This window comes from Saprolegnia parasitica (genome assembly GCF_000151545.1).
Source record: "Saprolegnia parasitica CBS 223.65 unplaced genomic scaffold supercont2.342, whole genome shotgun sequence".
Taxonomy (NCBI): domain Eukaryota; phylum Oomycota; class Saprolegniomycetes; order Saprolegniales; family Saprolegniaceae; genus Saprolegnia; species Saprolegnia parasitica.
The window spans coordinates 35,741-36,360 of record NW_012156736.1 but is presented as its reverse complement, the minus strand read 5'-3'; the positions used below and the strand labels follow the sequence as shown (position 1 = coordinate 36,360).

At 63.2% G+C, this 620-nt stretch overlaps 1 protein-coding gene across 1 annotated transcript; it reads right to left on the bottom strand.

Moving 5' to 3' along the window:
• Positions 1-39: 39 nt before the first annotated feature.
• Positions 40-562, bottom strand: SPRG_22356 (hypothetical protein; the record flags this gene model as incomplete). Its single annotated transcript, XM_012355956.1, has 1 exon — positions 40-562. A coding segment is annotated over one exon (523 nt), but the record flags the coding sequence as incomplete, so codon positions are not given.
• Between the last annotated feature and the right edge of the window lie 58 nt (positions 563-620).

Below are 620 nucleotides of genomic sequence, written 5' to 3'. Positions count from 1 at the left end.
CCGTGCTCAAGCTGAGATAGCCAGACACACCAGCAGTACCGCCAGCCGCCGAGGCCAATGCAACGTGTCCGCTGCTAGTGGCCGTCCCGACACCCGACTTGACCGTGATGGCGCCGCCCAAATTCAAAGCCGAGAGCCCAGCTGTGATCGCAACCGAGCCGCCCGTACCAGATGCGCCGTTGCCCGACGAGGTCGTGATCGAGCCACCGGCCCCCACTTGGTTAGACATGCCGCTCGCAATGGTGATCGAGCCAGAACTACCAGAGTTTGATATGCCACTGGAGAGCGTCACACTTCCGCTGCCCACAGCCGAGTTCGATGACGCCAGCGTCAAAGCACCAGAGCTGCCTGCCGTTCCTGGGCCCGTGACGATACCGATCGCGCCGCCCGTGAAGTCACCAGCACCGCTGTTGATAGACACGATGCCACCGACACCTGAGCCGCCGTTCGTCGTCGCACCGGCCGTCATAGCCACGCTGCCACCCACGGCAGCAACACCGCTGCCGACCGTGATCGAGATAGCGCCACCGCTGCCGCCGAACAACGTAGTGCTCGTTGCCATTGTAATAGCACCCGAGTTACCAAGCGACGGCACGCCAGTGCTCAACGTCAAGCCACCC